This window comes from Leptonychotes weddellii, chromosome 3 (genome assembly GCF_054177405.1).
Source record: "Leptonychotes weddellii isolate Sample4059 chromosome 3, ASM5417740v2, whole genome shotgun sequence".
NCBI lineage: Eukaryota > Metazoa > Chordata > Mammalia > Carnivora > Phocidae > Leptonychotes > Leptonychotes weddellii.
The window spans coordinates 99523199-99537788 of record NC_138371.1 but is presented as its reverse complement, the minus strand read 5'-3'; the positions used below and the strand labels follow the sequence as shown (position 1 = coordinate 99537788).

The following is a 14590-nucleotide window of genomic DNA, read 5'->3' as shown; positions in this document are numbered from 1 at the left end:
CACACACCCCATACCACACACACACGCACACACACACCACATACCATACATATACCTCACACATCACACATACATACCATACATACCATAGCACACACACCCCCATACATACCACACACCCCGTACCACACACACACACACACACACCACATACCATTCACTTACCACACACATCACACATACATACCACACATACCATAGCACACACACACCCCCATACATACCACACACCCCGTACCACACACACACACACACACACACACCACATACCATTCACTTACCACACACATCACACATACATACCACACATACCATAGCACACACACCCCCCATACACACCACACACCCCATACCACACACACACACATATCACACATACCGTACCACACACACACACATCATGCATCACATGTCACATACACACGTCGCACACCCCCTAGCACACACATACACCACAAACACCATACCATACACGCATCTCACACATCCTGCATACACCCCCTACACCCCATACCACACACACATATACCATATGTACCATAGCAGACACCCCCCCACACATACCACACTATCCCATACCACATACACACACCATACACACTACATACATCACACAGAATGCACCCCACACATCCCACCCTCCATGCACACCAAATACCACACATACCACACATGCCCCACGTACCCCCCACAGACACCACACAAAACACACGCACTGTACACACATACCACACAATACACACACCACACACACACATAACATATGCACAGAGACCAATATAGAAAAATAATATTAACAAAAGCAGATGTGGCCCCCCCAGACCACCACGCACTCAGAAGCAGGCACATCCCTGTGCACCTGTCCTCTTACTGCCATCCACGCAGCAACAGCAACACCCCACTCCTGGTTTGCACTCACTTATGGGCCCTGACTAAACAACCGAGACCCCAGGTGATAGGTCTTCCCTGTGTGTGCATGTCTGACCCCTGAGGCCCTAAGGGCTGAGAGACCAAGGAGGCATTGGTAGGGCCACCCATCGGAGCCCACCTTGAAGAGCTGGCTCCCTGCCTTTGCCCGGATGATGGTACCATGGCCCAGCTTGGTCCCTGCTGACTCCAGCTTGAATATCTCCCTCAGGAACTTGTTTTTGGAAGAGTAGACCAGGGTGAGGATATCTGTGCTCAGCACGTCTCGATTCTTCTCCAGGAAGCCTGTGGGGGAAGCAGAGCCCACCTGCAAGCCCAGTTCAGCTGTCCTCTCTGACCCACAGGGGAAGGGGGGGCAACAGGGTGGGGACTCTGGTCACCCCAGGATGCCCGGAGGAGCCCCCACTGAAGCTGCTCTCTCCACGCCTCCCTTGACCTCCCTGTCCAGCCGGAGAGCTCCTGCACCCAGGCCTGCACTCGGCTCTGCCCGGCACCAGTGTGTCACACCCACATCTAAACCTTCCAACCCCCGCACCCACCAACCCCACCACCACCCCCTGTCTAAGCCGCTGCCATTCCTTCTGCCTGAATCGTTCCTTTGATCCCAGCCCACCCCTCTGCTCTCTGTCCCACCCTTCCCGGTTCATGGCCCCGGGACCGGGACTGTCCTAAAGCCGCACACTGCCGTGTCACCCTGCCTGAACCCTTTCTCTGCTATCCTGCCACCAGAGCACACCTTCCTCATCTCCCCCTTCCTCAACTCCTGGGGCCCCTGTGGTCCTGCACTCCACTGGTGCCCAAAGCACTCCAGAGGCCCCAGCTCTCCCACCACCTCCAGCCCCCACCAGCCGCTGCTGGACACTCTTCCCTGCTTATCCAGCCCGGCCAGCTCTGGCTCATTCTTCAAAACCAGCTCAAGCATTGTCTATTCCCGGAGGCTCCCCAGGGCCCTCCTCAGGGCTCCCCTGGACTCTGCGGGACCTTTCTTATGGGCCCTACTGCTCAGGTCAGGGGGTCGTCTGAAGACTTTCCCTCCGCTTTGCCAGCCACGGCCCCCCCTTGGTGCACCATGGACAGGAGTGGCTCAGGTCCCTCGACACCTCCAGCCCCAGCCATCACTGGAACTGCCAAGTACCCTCTGAAGCTGACCAGCGGCCACAGCAGATGGCAGACAGTGCATCCCTTCAGGATACAGTTTAGATTTCCCAGCGGCGAGATGCCTGGGGGCTCTCATCAGGGCTCTGGCCCACTAAATTTCTGGGTGACCTTGAGCAAGTCTGATGAGGGCAACTGCTTATTCATATATAAAGGAGCTAAAAAGAAAAGAAGTTAAAGGACAGAGTGAGGAAGCCTCCCGCCCCCACCAAGAAGTCCTGAAAATCTGGCAGCCTGGTAATGTTCAGGCAGCTTGCAGTCCAGAGAGGGAGGCATGGCCACTCCTGCCCTCGTCCCTGAGTCCAGATGCAACTCTGGGAGCATCTGCATACACCCCCAGCCGGGGTCTGGGGTGGGGGGTGGTTACTTCCAACCTCCTGTGAAACTAGTGAGGGGTGGCAGCTACTCTGCTTTTCCTGGGAGCCCAAAATGGAAGGAGACTAGGCATTCACACCACTTGTCTTACTGGCTCAAAGACAGGGTGGTGGCTTGCTGATTAGGAGGTCCTTAGGGCACATTTCCCTTCTCATTATGAGTTTACACTGCACAGGTCTTGGGCGTGAATGTGTGCCCTTAGGTCGTGTGTGCATGTGTGTGAGCGCGTGTGTGCTCTCTAACAGTAGGTTTAGGAACCAAGCGGGTCTGTGATTGCTAAGGAGGACCTGAGGGCTTGGGAGCCCGTAGCCCCTCCACCAGCCCTGTTCTGGGGTCCTGGAAGGTCCTGCTAGGGCCAGGGGCCCCTCCAGCCTGAAGACTGAGAATCCAGAAATTGAGGAGGGGCAGTGTTATGGGCTGAGTTGCATCCCCCCCAAATCCATACATTGAAATTCTAACCCTCAGTACCTCAGAATGTGACTATATGTGGAGATGGGGCCTTTACAGAGGCGATTAAGTTAAAATGAGGCTATTTGGGTGGCAGTAATCCAGTGTGACTGGTATTCTATAAGAAGAGATTAGGACACAGATGCACAGAGACACTAAAGATGTCAGACATCAGACATCAGAAGGAATCAACCACACTGACACCTTAATCTGGGACTTTGGGCCTCCAGAACCGTGAGGAAATGCATCTCTGTTCCTACCTGGGGAGCTTTGGTTTGGCAGCCTTAGCCAGCTGCTAACACAGGCATGGCTCTGGGCATGGGTAAGAATGGACTTGCCCTAAAGTGGGACACAGGATCACCGAGAAGGTGATGAAGAAGAGCTGTTTCTCAAAGCCAGGCTGGTGAGGGCTAGGGGCCTGCTGTAGGGCTACACTCCTGGGACTTCTAGGGATGACCCCGCAAGGGCACAAGCCTGAATTTCCTCTCCCACTCTACCCCTTTAAGTCACCCCACCTTTTAGGGGGATGCTCTGTGCAAACCTACACAGCCTGGTGTGGGGTTAGGGAGACTGAGACGGGGGGAAGGAAGCTGATTTTCCCCACCTCTCCCCCCAGTGCCTATGAGGGGGAAGGCACTGTACCAGGAGCTCCAGGGGCACCATGAGGCCTCACAGAACTGGGGGTGACTGGAGCGAGCATGTGCTGTGCACACAAACCCTTCTCCCAGCTACATGCTGGGGAGGCTGCCCTCTGCAGATGGAGGGTGAGCAGACACTTGGTGGCACTCTGTGCTTCTCTAGGCTTAGGCAGAGCCTCCCCAACCCAGGGTGTTCTCAAAGGGAGGGTTGCACTGAGGCACCCCAGGCTCAACCCCCCAGTAGGCAGAGTAAGTGGGGCTTAGCTCATTAGCACAGCATGGCACCCAAAGAAAAACTAGTAAGCTCAGCTTTAATGAACATTAATAGAATTTTAGAAATTCAGAAAGTCTACAAAGAAGCTGTCTTAATCTTAGCATACACAACAATATTTTCATGTCACTTCGCATAATAAAACTTAGCCTTGAATTGTCCATGGAAGTTGGGATGGACTCAGTGTCTTGTGTTCTGGGACCCTGCAGGTCCCACTGGCTCTGGTCTCTCCCTTTCTGAAGAGCCCCAAAGCCAGGGTCAGGTGGGGACTATGAAAGAGCAACCACCTTCTCACTGTACAACAGAAGATTCCCTGACCTCCTAACACCTCACCTCTTCTATGCGAAAATGTCAGCCCTCCTACTGCCTTGTCTCTCCAACTGAAAAGTATGCATGGATCATCCCTGACTTTGAGTTTCCAGTTGAACAGACCAGAGCTCCTCCTCATTTCTCCATATGAGCCACAGAGAGAGCTGCTACGGCCGCCTGACTCATTGTCCTGACCACAGCTGCATACTGACTTCCTTTCTTATTTTTCTAAGCACACCAAAAGGTTTAACCACCCCAGACCTTTATTTCTCCAGTCAAAACCTTGCCTGAGCCTATCATAGCATAAGTAAAAATTAACTCAAAATGAATCAAAGACCTAAATGAAAAGTTAAAACTAAAAAAACTCTTGGAAGAATACACAGAGGTAAATCTTGGGTCAGACAATGATTTCTTAGTCATGACACCAAAAGCATGAGCAACAAAAGAAGAAAAAGATACTTGGACTTTATCAAAATGAAACACTTTTGTGCTTCAAAAGACACTATCAAGAAGTGAAAAGATGACCCAGAGAGCAGGAGAAAATATTTGCAAATTACATATCTGATAAGGTACTTATATCCAGAATATATAAAGAACTCTTACAACTCAACGAGAAAAAGACAACTAATTAAAACATGGGCAAAGAGTTTGAACAGACATTTCTCCAAAGATGATATACAAATGAGCAATAAGCACATGAAAAGATGCTTAACATCATTACGCATCAGGGAAACACAAACCAACATTATACTGAGAGACCACTTCAAAGCCACTGGGATGGCTAAAATAAAAAAAACAGATAATAGCAAGTGTTGGTGAGGATGTGGAAAAATTAGAGCCTTCATTTGTTGCTGGTGGGAATGTGAGTTAGTGCAGCCACTTTGGAAAACAGTTGGGTGGTTACTCAAAAAGCTAAATGTAGAATTACCATATGACCCAGTACATACCACAAAGAAGTGAAAACATTTGTCTACATAAAAACTTGCACATGAGTGTTCATGGCAGCATAATTCATAATAGCCAAAAGGTGGAAACAACCCAAATGTTCATCAAGTGACAGAGGGATAAATGAAATGTGCTATATTCACACAGTGGAACATGATCATACTGCAATATAAAGAAACAATTTCCTGACACATGCTATGACATGGACGAACCTTAAAAACATTATGCTAAATGAAAGAAGCCAGCCACAAAGACCACACATTGCATGGTTCCATTTGTATGAAATGTCCAGAATAGGTAAATCCATAGGGACAGAAATTAGTGGTTGCCCAGGATTGGGGGAAAATGCAGATTGATGGCTAATGGGAGGTTTCATTTTGGAGTGATGAAAATGTTGTAAACTTACGGCAATGATTATACAACTCTGTGAATATACTAAAGACCATTGAGTTATACAGCTAAAATGGGAGATAATATGGTATGTGAATGATATCTTAATAGAGCTAACACTAAAAAACGAAACAAACCATGCATGGTCCATTCCATTCCCTCTTTCCCATTGCTTGCTCTGCAAAATGACCTTGTTCTCTCGGCTTTCTTCCCATGGCCTTCCTGGAGTGATCCAGATTTGGAAGGAAGGGGAAATAGAGAGGAGCTGCACCTACCTTCTGTCTGGTAGTACACCTCGCCCGCAAAGTGGGCGATGCCAAATCTGGCATCGTGGATGTTTCTGGGCTGCAAGAAGGCCTTGTTGTTGGCATGGACATTGTTCAGTTTTTGCAGCATGGTGGTATCTGTCCCCTGGAAGAGCACAGACACCCTATGGGCCGACGTCCCAGAATCCAGCCATGGGGAGGTCAGCTGACACATCCACAGGGCTCACGGGCTCCCTCACAGGGGCAAAGCAACTGGGCTCAGAATGGCTGAGGACCCTTCTACAGATGGGAAACTGCTGCCCAGGGATTGGTGGCTGGTCGCAGTGAGTGAGGACCGAGCTGGGAGCAGAGATGGGGTCTGCCACCCTCCACCTGCCAGCTCTCCTGCTCCACCCTTCCTTACAATTATCCAGGGACCCTAACCCTGGCTTCACCCTTCTCTGGACTCCGAGCTCTTACAGACTGCTTTGAAAATCTACCTCCCTAAGGACAGGCAGAGTTCCTTGAGGGCGAGCAGGCAAACATTTCCATCTCTTGCACCGTGCAGCCCTTGGCCCGCGGGTGCTTAGCAAGCCCCTCCTGGGGTGAGTTCTTGGAGTAGATAATCAGTGACTGCAGGTCCTGCTTCTGCGGAGGGGGAGGGGGGTGGGGGGGTGGTCGGTGAGCCTCCCTGTAGGAGGTGGACCTAGCAGGCGAGGAGGTTGCTTAGGTTGGGGCTGGTCTGCTAACGCCTGGCAGAGGTTTTGGCAACCCAGGGACCCATGGGTTACCCAAGGGGAGTTTCCCAACCTCAAGGGCAAGAGCCATGAGCGGGGGTCTTCACCTGAGGGTCGGCAGGCTCAGGGGTTTACCTGTGGGAAGTGGCTCTCTTCGTCCAGGAGGGAGATGATGCTCATGGGCTTGAGGGCCAGCAGGTCCAGGGTGGGCCGATTGTCGTTGTAGTGGATGTAGTCCCAGGCAATGTTCTCCGAGAGGTACTCCTCCTGCTCCATGGTGAACACGTGCTGCACGAAGAACTGCTGCAGGTGCTCGTTGGCAAAGTTGATGCAGAGCTGCTCAAAGCTGTGGAGGGAATGCACACCCAGACGTGGAGCACGGTTAGCCCGGTCCCTGTCGCTGCTGGCAGGAACCGCGGGCCACCAGCCATTTGCATCCAGCCGCACGTGCATGCCCGAGGACGCACATCCCCACACACGTGTACTCCCTCTTCCCTCTGTCTCTGCCACCATCACCTCCTCCAGCCCGTGGCAAACAGACTAAGAGAATGTCATCAAGAGACCTTCCTTAGGGGACCAGGTGTCCTGTAGCAGCCCCAGCCCCACGGGCAAGAGGCCTGGGTGCTGAGATGAGCTTCTGGAGACCCGGTAACGGTGACGCCTGCTGGGCTCCTTTGCTTCAGTCAGACACACTGCTTACTCCCGCCCCATCCTCCAGCTGCTCTTCCTCCTGGGCACCCCACCTCGGAAATGATCCCTCCACTCATCACCCCTGGCTCAAGTCACCAACCAAGGGGTCACGCTTGACACCTCTCCCTGCCTCCTCCCCAGTTCCAATCAGCTGCCAAAGTCTGGTCCCTGCTTTCTCCATCACAGCACCCTGACCTGTGTACTCCCTTCCACTCCCATGGCAGAGGCCTGTGTCCAGACCCCTTTATTCCCCCCGGGGAAACCCAGGGGTGGCCTCCAGGGGCTCTCCCTGCATCCCCCCATCTCCATGTGCCACTAGGGGGAGATCTTTGGCCAGCAGCCCCATTGTCCCCCTGCTTCCAATCCTCCCAGGTTTCTCCGCTGTTTTCAGATCCCCTCAGACAGAGACATAGTACAAAGCCTTCCTGCATCTCCCAGGGAGTGGCCTGGGTCACCGTAGCCTCCTTCCCTCGATGCTGTGAAGGCACCCGCTTCTTCCCTGCCTCTGAGTGGTCACACATTTGCTGCCACCCTCCTCTCTTTCCTCATTACCCGCCTAGTTTTGTTCAACCCTTGGCTCTCACTTAGGCCTTTCTTCCTCAGGATGGGTTGCCCATTTATGCAAATCCTCATCATATGTGAGACTGGTCGTTCAACCCCTGTTAACCCAAGAGGTGAGGGGACAGGTCCACCCTGTCCCCCACTCCCAGCACGCTGCCTGGAGAGTGCTCAGTGGCCACCTGCAGGAGGGGACTGCAGCTCTGTAGTAAACCCAGCTTGTGGGTCCTCCAAGGAGGGGCCCCTGTATAAATGACCGGATCCCCCTCAACCAATTATTCGTCCACCTCCAAGGTGTCCAATGTGCGTGGTCTGCTCAGCCTGTCCCTCTTGGGGACAGAAACCAATGATCTGAATCACACTTGAGTTTCCTGTGCCTGAGAGCTGCCCTATCCTGGGCTTAGTTCTGCCAGCCCTGCCCATCCCCCGGCGCACAGGGAGCAGGCCTTCGCCCTGCCCTCCCAGCTGACTGGGGAGGCAGCAATCCCAGAGTGTCCCTGCTTGCTTGTCCTGAGGTCCTCGTTTTCCTCATCTTTGTTCTCCTGCCACCTGATAATTCCCCAGGGCATCACTTGTCCTCATTTGGCTCCACTGCCTGACTCTCTTCAGCACCCTGTCCACCCCCCTCCCCAGCCTTCATCAGTCCCAGCTAGGCATCAGTTTTCTGACCTGCCTCCTGCTCTGGCTCCTGGGCCTCCAGTCTGGGGTGCTGGGACGCTGGGACACAGGGTCAGGGGTGTCCTACCTTGCCTTACCCTTGCCAAACTCCAAAGTCAGGGATGGTCACACGTCCCCTACTTTCCCCCATTGCCTAGCATGATAGCTCATCTAGAGATGCAGTTGAATCAATGCTGCTGATTTCCATTTTCACCCCAGCCTCATGTGATCATTCACTTTAATTCCTTAGGAGAGCAGACGGCTCAAGAGAGGTGACAAATGCTGGGACTTCAGCCTGGCGCTTGGGGATGCTTGTAGCTAGCTGTGTGGGGTGTCAGGGGAGGTGCACAGGCCGTCTCGCTGCAGACAGATTCAGGCCTGCAGAGCAGACTCGCATCTGGGAAAAGGTAGGAGGGGTCCCTGCTCCCGGTCTCGTCCGGGAAGGAATGGTTACCCTCCAGCTTGCTCAGTTAGAGAGGAGCTAAGCTGATCTCCCATTCTCTGAAAGCAGGTGAACTGAGATCTTCATACCTATTGTTCTGGAAATTTTCAAAGCCAAATATGTCCAGGAGGCTGATGGCTCTTCGCACATTTTTGGGGTCCTGGGCAGGTGGAGTGAAAATTGCAGTGTTGATCTTCTTGACAATCCACAGGAAGAGGTGCCCATAGATGCCCTGAGGAGACATGAGGTAAAGCCCATGGGCTTTGAAGCATAAGAGGAAGGCGGCCCCTGATCTCTAAGCTCACCTGCAAAGGCTGCACGCACACTGGATCTCATGGACCTACTGAGGGGCACTCTCCCTACTTTAAAGGCAAGAAGCTGAAGCCCAGAGAGGCTGGGAAGCCCACTGTCACCAGATAGGTGACTGGCAGAGTGAGGACTTGCCCAGCCATCTCTGCTCTTACCTGCTCTCCCCCAGCAGGGCAAGGAGCTGTGTTCAACAGAGAGACACATGGGCCCCTTCTCCCACAGCTCTGTACCTTGGCAAAGGCGTCCCTCCGGTCTGCGGCCTGGGTGATGTTCAAGGGCCTGGTGACAGACTCCCCTCGGATGATGATGGAATGCTTGACCAGACAGTCCTGGAGTGCCTGGTACTCCACCTGGAAAGGCGGGTGGCAACTGGCATCACAGCTAATGAGGGGCAGGGCCTGGCTCCGGGGCTCGGACCTACTTAGGTCACGTCTTGTTCTCTCTTGTGACCAAACACCCTATGCCCAAGGCCTGAGGGTGGGAGATGCCTGTGGGGCCATCCAGCAGGGCCAGGCCAGATGGAAGCTGGAGTCAGGGTCCTGGGCAGGCCCTGGCCCAGCTCCAGTCTAAGCACCAGGATGTCAAGAGTGTTCAGGAAGGAGGCACAAGCTGGGTGGGTCCTGGGCATGCTGGCTGCTTGGTTTACCAGGTTTGTGCTAGTCTTCCAGGGACTGGGGAAGGGGCTGGTGCCATAAGCAGACCTGGGGAAACAATGGGCGGGGAGGGCTCTGAGGCCAGGCCATTGGCCTCTGGATATGCCCCAACCAAAGCCACTCCTGCTTTGGCCTAAGGGAGCAAGAGGATTTTGGATGGGCCAGTTCCTCTCACCATGCAGGGAACACTGAGCCAGCAAGAACCCAAAGAACCCTGAATCAAATAAAGAACATTAGCAGCAAAATGTGATTGCTTTGCTTGTTTGCTTCTGATGCTATCAACTTCCCACCAGAACTGTCAATGGGGTGTGATGTGGAAGACATTATAATGTCCCCAGGGCAAAGATATTTCTCCACCCAGTGCCTGCTGTTCTTCCTCCAAGTCCAGGCTCCATTTGGTCTCTGTACTAACCTGGAGGGCTAATGGTATGAGCACATTCCACTTCCCCAGAATAGCACAACTCACAGAGAAGGTGGGGACTTGTTGAAGGGAAGTAGGGAAGGGTCCAGCGTAAGGGCCCTGGGTTATGTGGCCATGTGGGGAGAGCTTGGGGACTGGGTGGGGTGGGGAATGAGGATACTGAGTGAAGGCCACTGAAGAACGAGGAGGGGGGGGTGACACAAGAGAAGAGAAGAAACGTGTTAAAGCCAGACTGATCATTTCGTTGCTTTGTTAAAGATTAGCTCACATGGCTTCCCACCCCCAATGCCTGCAGTGCCCAGATGGGTGCAGGGGTTGAGTTGAGAGCCTGGGGAGAGGGGTGGGGGGCAGGAGTGGGAGCCTGGGAAGGGTTAATGACAACCAGGGGTTGGGGGGCTATGAGCCCAGGCCCCTGGGGCCCCTCACAGACATGGAAGCTCGACGTCACAATAGCAGAGCTACCTCCAGTAACTTTAGCACAGTGGGAAAGGCCGGCGTGTCCATCACGTCAGAGGATTCCAAGTTCTCGAAGACTGCAGCTGGGGAGAGAAGCAGTAACCCTGAGTGGTGAAGCGGCCTGAAGGGATGGGACAGGGGCCCCAGGAGGGCCTGAGCCTGGGGCAGCCCCAGATCCAGCTATTACAGGCACCTGTCCCTGGGTGGGAGGCACTGCTTCTCCCAGACCTTCTCTTCGGGAGACAAGGTCCCTGGGGATTACCAGCCCCTTTGCTGTGAAGGAATGTAACAGATTGCTTCTCCCTCTGCTCAGCGAGATCGTGGCTCTGCCTCAAAGGGAAGTTTGAGGAAATGAAGGCTGGTGCTGGTGCGGGCGGGGGTGGGGTCTACTAAGGAAAAGGATGAGCATCGGCCACCTTCACTCTACTCTGCTGTCCACGGAAACCTAGGCCTTCCTTCCTTCAGTCAGTCACACAAGCGGACATTAACAGGGCACAGCTATAGGCCAGGCCCAGCCCTACTGCAAGAGTCTCCTGACTGGTCTCTCCAGTTCAGTCCCCATCTTCCAGCCACCTCCACTCAGGGGGGCTGTCGGGCCTGGGGACAGGGGCAATGTTGTTCCTGTGCATATATTTTTTCTTTTTAAAACTTGAATAAATTATAAAATAAAGCATATAGATAAAAAAAGTATATAGAACCCAAAGGCCCTGTGCTAGTTGCTGGGAATTCCATAAATGGGGAGACCTGGCCCTGCCTGGGGTGCTGTGCATCCAAGAAGGGAGGCAGGAAGCAAATGATGGTGTCATATGCTGTTCCAGGTGCTGAGACTAAAGGGGGCCGGGAGCAGCCCTACTGTCATTATAATAAATAATGACTCAGTTAACACCGTGAAACCACTACTACAGCCAAGATACAGAGCCTGGTCCACACCTGAAGCCCTCACAGTCCTTTCCTGCTAAGACCTGTGTTCCTCCCCACTCACTCATGGAAACCACTTCCTTGCTTTCCATTATCCTTCTACTACCTAAATATTGATCTGAAACAGCATTTAATTTCAGCTGTTTTTAAATTTTGTGTTAAGGGTGATCTAATTGAATGTCTGATCTTGTAGATCAGCCTGGTTTCACCCTCAACATCACATTTGTAATACTCTTCCATGTTCCAATGCCCCTGTGTGCAAGTCAGCGCCCACCTGTCACCTGCAGAAGTGCCCAGTTCAGTTGATAGATCCTATGGGCACAGTGACAACTCACCTGGAGATTTCCTTATGTGGTGCGAGAGGGGGTTCAAGTTCATGGAACAGTTTACTGAAGTCTGTCCTTTCCTCACTGCTCTGTGAATTGGTGTCCTTCGTGAATTCTAGAATCAGCCATTGTTCCTTCCAATATTGCCTTTGCCCCATTCTTTCTCTCTTTTCTTTTAGTATGTCAATTAAAAGTATGTTACTGTTTCTCACTTGTCCTCCACATTTCCTACTCTCTGTTATGTTTTCCATCCTTCTGTGTCTCCATGCTGTGTCCTGACTTTTCCTCCACTCACACATCCCCTCTCCATGTGTATAAAACTGGCTTTTTGGGGCACCTGGGTGGCTCAGTTGGTTAAGCGTCTGCCTTCAGCTCAGGTCATGATCTCAGGGTCCTGGGATCCAGCCCCACATTAGGCTCCCTGCTCAGCGGGGAGTCTGCTTCTCCTTCTCTCTCTCCCCCAGCTCATGCTCACTCTCTCTCTCTCTAATAAATAAATAAAAATAAAAAAAAAACAACCTAGCTGTTAAAACATCCATTGAGTTCTTCATTTTGATTTTTATTTATTTATTTTTTTTGTATTTTAGAATTTCTATGTGGCTCCTTTTAAAATCTATAACGCCACATTTTCCATTTTCAGTTCCCTGTCTAAATTTTCAAGCTTGGCTTTTTCTTTTCTTGAACACAGCCACACGTAGATGCTTTGTGGTTTGTGTCCAATAATCCCAACATCTGAAATCTTTGTGGCTCTATTTCTATTGTCTATTATTTCTGCTGGTGTTTGCTCATGATGGCTTATTTCCTCGTTCCTACTTATCTTTGGCTGCATGTTGGGTGTTAAATTTGAAAAACTGTCCGAAGGAATAATGTGTAATCTAGGTTGATGCTATTTTCCTCCAGAGAGGAACTTCCATCAGATGCTTTGAGGCACTAACAGGCCAGGACACCCTGATACCCAGACCACCTGGATGCTTACAAATGGGTTTGCAAGTTCATGCATGGCTTTGTTTACTCTGGTTCACCCTTAACCTAAGGGGGTAGCCCTTTAGGGTCCCTGCTACAACTGGGGGATGATTAGAGTTTTCATCTTTGGACAGTCTTAAGCTTTGACATCTTCCCTTGAACCCCGTGAGACCTCCAAAATCGTAGCTATAATTTTCAATGAATTTTTCCAGGACAGGGTTAGACCATGTGATCTTGGCAGGCTCTTGAGGTGAGAACTCCCAGAGATTTCTTCCTCCTCCTGTCCCGTCCCCCCACCTCTTCCTCCCCAGGGGGTGCAGTTTGGGTGGAAACAGCATTACCCATAAACTCCACGTTGCCCAGGTGGAGGATGGCCGCCAGCAGCTTGCTGAGGTCCCAATTCTCTGAATCGGAGAACATGAGGATCTTCATGGCGGAGCGAATGTGGGCATAGTCCTTGGCGTCATTGAGGCCCTCACAGGAGGTGCAATTTCCCTGGAGGATCAGCCATGTCAGCATTCTGGGGGCCACCCCCCACCCCACCTCCTCCATCGTAGGGCTAGCAAGGCAGAGATGTGTCAGGGACTCAGCCAAGGGCCCCTCATAAGTGACACTTCATAGGCCCCGGGCGGACTCTGAGAGGCCACCTGGAGGCCGCAACTCCGAAAATGCACAAAAGTACTGCGGGAGGTGGAATCACGATGACATAGACACAGCGTGCCTGGGCTTTGCAGCCGGCGCTGGTATCATTCAGCGTCTCCGAGCCTCTATTTGTCACCCATCCCCCGTAATGCCTGCCTTACCCTCTCTGGGGGAATCCTGGGAGTTCATTCCTTTAACAAACACCTTCCAGGGCTCCCTGTGTGCCAGGCCCTGTGCTACTCGCTGGGAATTCCGTAAACGGAGAGACCTGGCCCTGCCTGGGGTGCTGTGCATCCAAGAAGGGAGGCAGGAAGCAAATGATGGTGTCATATGCTGTTCCAGGTGCTGAGACCAAAGGGGGCCGGGAGCAGCCCTACCAGGAAGCAGGGAAAAGCCTCCTGGAGGTGGCACCTGAGCAGCACAGGGAGCCGGCGGTCTAGGCAGTGAACAGCAGAGCTAGGCTGGGAGGTGGAGACAGGGACAAGGCTTGCAAGGAAGGTGGGGTCCGGAGGCACTTGGAAACCATGCCAAGGAGCCGCAGGGAGCCCCTGCAGAATTGTAGTCCAAGACGTGATCTGTCAGCCTTGCACCGTGGAAGGTCAGCAGAAGGGATGGTAGGTTAGGGGTCAAGTCTGGCGACAGGGAGGATGCGGGAGAAAACTACCACCAGGATCCAGGAAGAAATGAGGAAGGCCTCCAGGCAGTGAACACAGGAAGGGTTAGGCAGGAGAGATTCAAAAGGTGGAACTCCACCATCCCCTTTTCAACAACCTTGAGCTGGCGCGGGGATGCAGCCCAGAGCAAGAGCAAGGTCCCCGCTTTGCTAGAGTTCAAGTTCTACAGGCACCTACAAGGATGGGCGTTTGGAATGAAACCGAGGAAGGAGAAGAGTGGCTACGACTCTCCGTCACCTACTGGAACCTCGGTCTGCAGGATCCAGAGAAAGCTGAGGTGTGTGGGGAAGGACTATGCGTTCAGCAGGGAATAAGGAAGCACACGGACAAGGGTAAGTCTCTGAGAGTCGTTAAGAACAGAAGAAGGGTGGAGTGGAAGATGGAAAAGGGCAACCCTCAATCCCTGCCTCAGGCCTTTTCTGGGGCTGTAAACCACAGGCGG

At 52.6% G+C, this 14590-nt stretch overlaps 1 protein-coding gene across 1 annotated transcript in view; it reads right to left on the bottom strand.

Annotated features, from left to right (window-relative positions):
- The window catches only part of MYO7B (myosin VIIB), an 87764-nt gene that overhangs the window by 38009 nt on the left and 35165 nt on the right, over positions 1-14590 (bottom strand). The window contains exons 9-15 of the mRNA XM_081815491.1: positions 13174-13327; positions 10632-10708; positions 9326-9445; positions 8876-9018; positions 6575-6785; positions 5733-5868; positions 1049-1212 (exon numbers count right to left, since the gene is read on the bottom strand). Coding sequence (XP_081671617.1) covers positions 1049-1212; positions 5733-5868; positions 6575-6785; positions 8876-9018; positions 9326-9445; positions 10632-10708; positions 13174-13327 — 1005 coding nt within the window. The remainder of the gene's footprint in view (positions 1-1048; positions 1213-5732; positions 5869-6574; positions 6786-8875; positions 9019-9325; positions 9446-10631; positions 10709-13173; positions 13328-14590) is intronic.